Below are 2,394 nucleotides of genomic sequence, written 5' to 3'. Positions count from 1 at the left end.
TGAACAGTAGATTCAATCAATTACTGCCCCGGACACGTAAAAACGGCCCTCCTGAGAAATGCCCTAACATATTATGTAATAAAGAAATTATGTACGTACCGCTTTGTAATTGATTTGCATTATTGTCTCGGTAACTTACCTACAGCAAGTAGAAGTTACATATTTGAAATATTAATCTACTTAAGACTTATCGATAACAGATTTATCGATGTTTCATTTTCTCAAACACCCGTTTTTGCCACAAAAACTTCTATGTCTGGAAATGACCCTTTTTGGGGTTGCGGGATTGGTCCCCGTAGTATTGTTCACAATCTAGATATATTATGCTCGTATATTTACCTAGCCTAGCTCCAAGATCTGGTCTGAAAGCGTGCAGCAATCCCCGAGGGGTTGCCGACGACACGCTCCCCGATTCCAGCTGCGACAAATTTATTTTTATTTAAAATTTAAATCAGGCAACAAGGCCCATATTACAAATACCTTACAGACTAACATACATATATATATTATAAACTTAAAAACTAAACACTATTTATGCGACAAAACGGCGTGGCTCCGTTGAACCGGCTGTTCTTGTGTCGGATTCGGCAGTTTGCCCCGGAACCTCCGAAACAAGACACCTTTCGGCCAGAAGTCGGCGCACTCGATGGTCTCCTGCAGCGGTCGCGGCACGCGCACCACAAAAGAGTTGAAGTGCACGTAGTGGCGCGATTGAAGCTGGAACACCCTCAGCGAGTAACCGGTCTTCTGGTGTACGTACTCCACCACTTCAGCAGCCGTGGCGGTGTAGTGCAGGCGCGACACATATAGCGCCTTACTCGGTGTAGCAACCCGCAAACCAGAGTTAGCCGGTTCGGCGGTACCACACTGAGTCTTACGAGGCGCCGTGCGCGCCTTCTTTTTTCTTGATACCAGTGTGAAATCCTCCTCATCCACACCGGCAACAGGGAGCTTCTCCTTGGGAGCCGCTCGCTCTTCAATACCCTTTACAGGTACACTAACCCGGTTCGATGCGACTTTCGGACCGGCGACGACATCCGCGTAAACACGATGACGTGATTTGGAGGAGGCGGGGGGAGGGCGCGCGCGCGGGAGGCTCGCGGGCGGCGACACGGCTGATGCGACACATGTTACAGTGTCAGCAACTCGCAAACTGACCGATTCGGCACTTGTGGCTTGCCGGTCATCGCACTTGAAATTTGACGCCGCTGACCGCGTAAGGGCACTGTTTCGCAAACTGAGGACTTCGTTGCGTAACTCGGTTATAGTGTCTTGGGCCGCATCAAACTTCGAAATGACATCCGCTAAACTTGTTTTAAGGGCCACGATTTCCTTCAACAAGCAGCTAATGTCGACATGATCCGGAATATAGGACGGCAGGCTGGAGGCACCCGTCGTCGCAAACTCCGGAATCCGGTCTTCATTCTCCCTTAGAACTCTGATGATGTCCTCTAGGGTCTTCTTCCCGGTTTCATCTCCTCTCCGGTGAGGTACATACGTGCCGGCGATCCCGAGGGACTCGTGCAGCACCTTCTTTGCTGCACAGATATCTTCGACGGAAAAGCTCGACGAACAGATCTGGACAGCAGACACCGTGTCCATCACTCCTTCCAGCAGCAGCTTCTGTTGTAGAAAGGCGAGGAGCTCGTTCACAATGGGTGCACTCTGTCCGGAGGCACTCATCGCGTCACTTCGCTAGCTGCGGCCGAGCCGCGCTAATTTCGCAATTAATTAAATTAATTAATCATCAATGCGTCTATGTCGCTGCGCGCATTGGACACGACTGCGATAGTGCGATAGTGCGTGCAAATGCAAATGTCGATCCCGCTTTGCTTATCTTATATTATTTTACATTTTAGTGCTACGAGAGACGTTGCTCCTCATGTAAATATGTGTAAAAAAATATGTCAAGCAAAAATAATATGTCCGAAATTTTTTTTTACTTTTTCTAACATTTTGGCTGGTCAGATGTCGACGTTTTCTATGGAAAAGCCAAAAAAAATCCCCGATTTTAAGGTTGGTCCCATAGTAAAAGTAGCTCAGATTAGCGAGTAAAATCAAGCCCTGAATTTAAAGCCCCATGGTCAGACACACCATGTATAATAATAAGTTAGTTATAAGTTAGTAAAATAAAAGCCAGTAGAGTTATGTTAGAGACGTATTAAGTACCTGTAACTTAATTGAATTATGTACTTATGTTTGCTACACCCTATTCAGGGTCCATGTGATACCATAAGAAATGTAAATACCACCCAAAAATGTACCATGGAAGCAAGAAATAAATGAATACTAAATGTATACTAGCACAGGCAGTCCCAGTGTCACGTACGTGATAATTTCATAGAAGTTTGTCGTTTAAAATAACACTTGCACTGCGTGTGCTATCAAAATCGT

The 2,394-nt window shown here is 46.2% G+C and overlaps 1 protein-coding gene across 1 annotated transcript; it reads right to left on the bottom strand.

The window, feature by feature from the left end:
- Positions 1-344: 344 nt before the first annotated feature.
- LOC134670901 (uncharacterized) lies at positions 345-1,683 on the bottom strand. Its single transcript, XM_063528723.1, has 2 exons — positions 741-1,683; positions 345-418 (listed from the first exon to the last, which is right to left on the bottom strand). Exons 1-2 carry the CDS (start codon positions 1,681-1,683, stop codon positions 345-347), a joined length of 1,017 nt encoding a protein of 338 aa, XP_063384793.1.
- Positions 1,684-2,394: the final 711 nt, after the last annotated feature.

Source organism: Cydia fagiglandana, chromosome 1 (genome assembly GCF_963556715.1).
Source record: "Cydia fagiglandana chromosome 1, ilCydFagi1.1, whole genome shotgun sequence".
Lineage (NCBI taxonomy): Eukaryota > Metazoa > Arthropoda > Insecta > Lepidoptera > Tortricidae > Cydia > Cydia fagiglandana.
This window is presented reverse-complemented; position numbering and strand designations above follow the sequence as displayed.

What these genes read in the sequence shown, in the direction of transcription:
- LOC134670901 (XM_063528723.1), bottom strand. Translation starts at nt 1,683, where the DNA reads ATGAGTGCCTCCGGACAGAGTGCACCCATTGTGAACGAGCTCCTCGCC. An exon ending in GTACGTACACCAGAAGACCG is followed by an intron (nt 419 to 740) that starts GTTACTCGCTGA and finishes AATTTGTCGCAG; the next exon opens with CTGGAATCGGGGAGCGTGTC.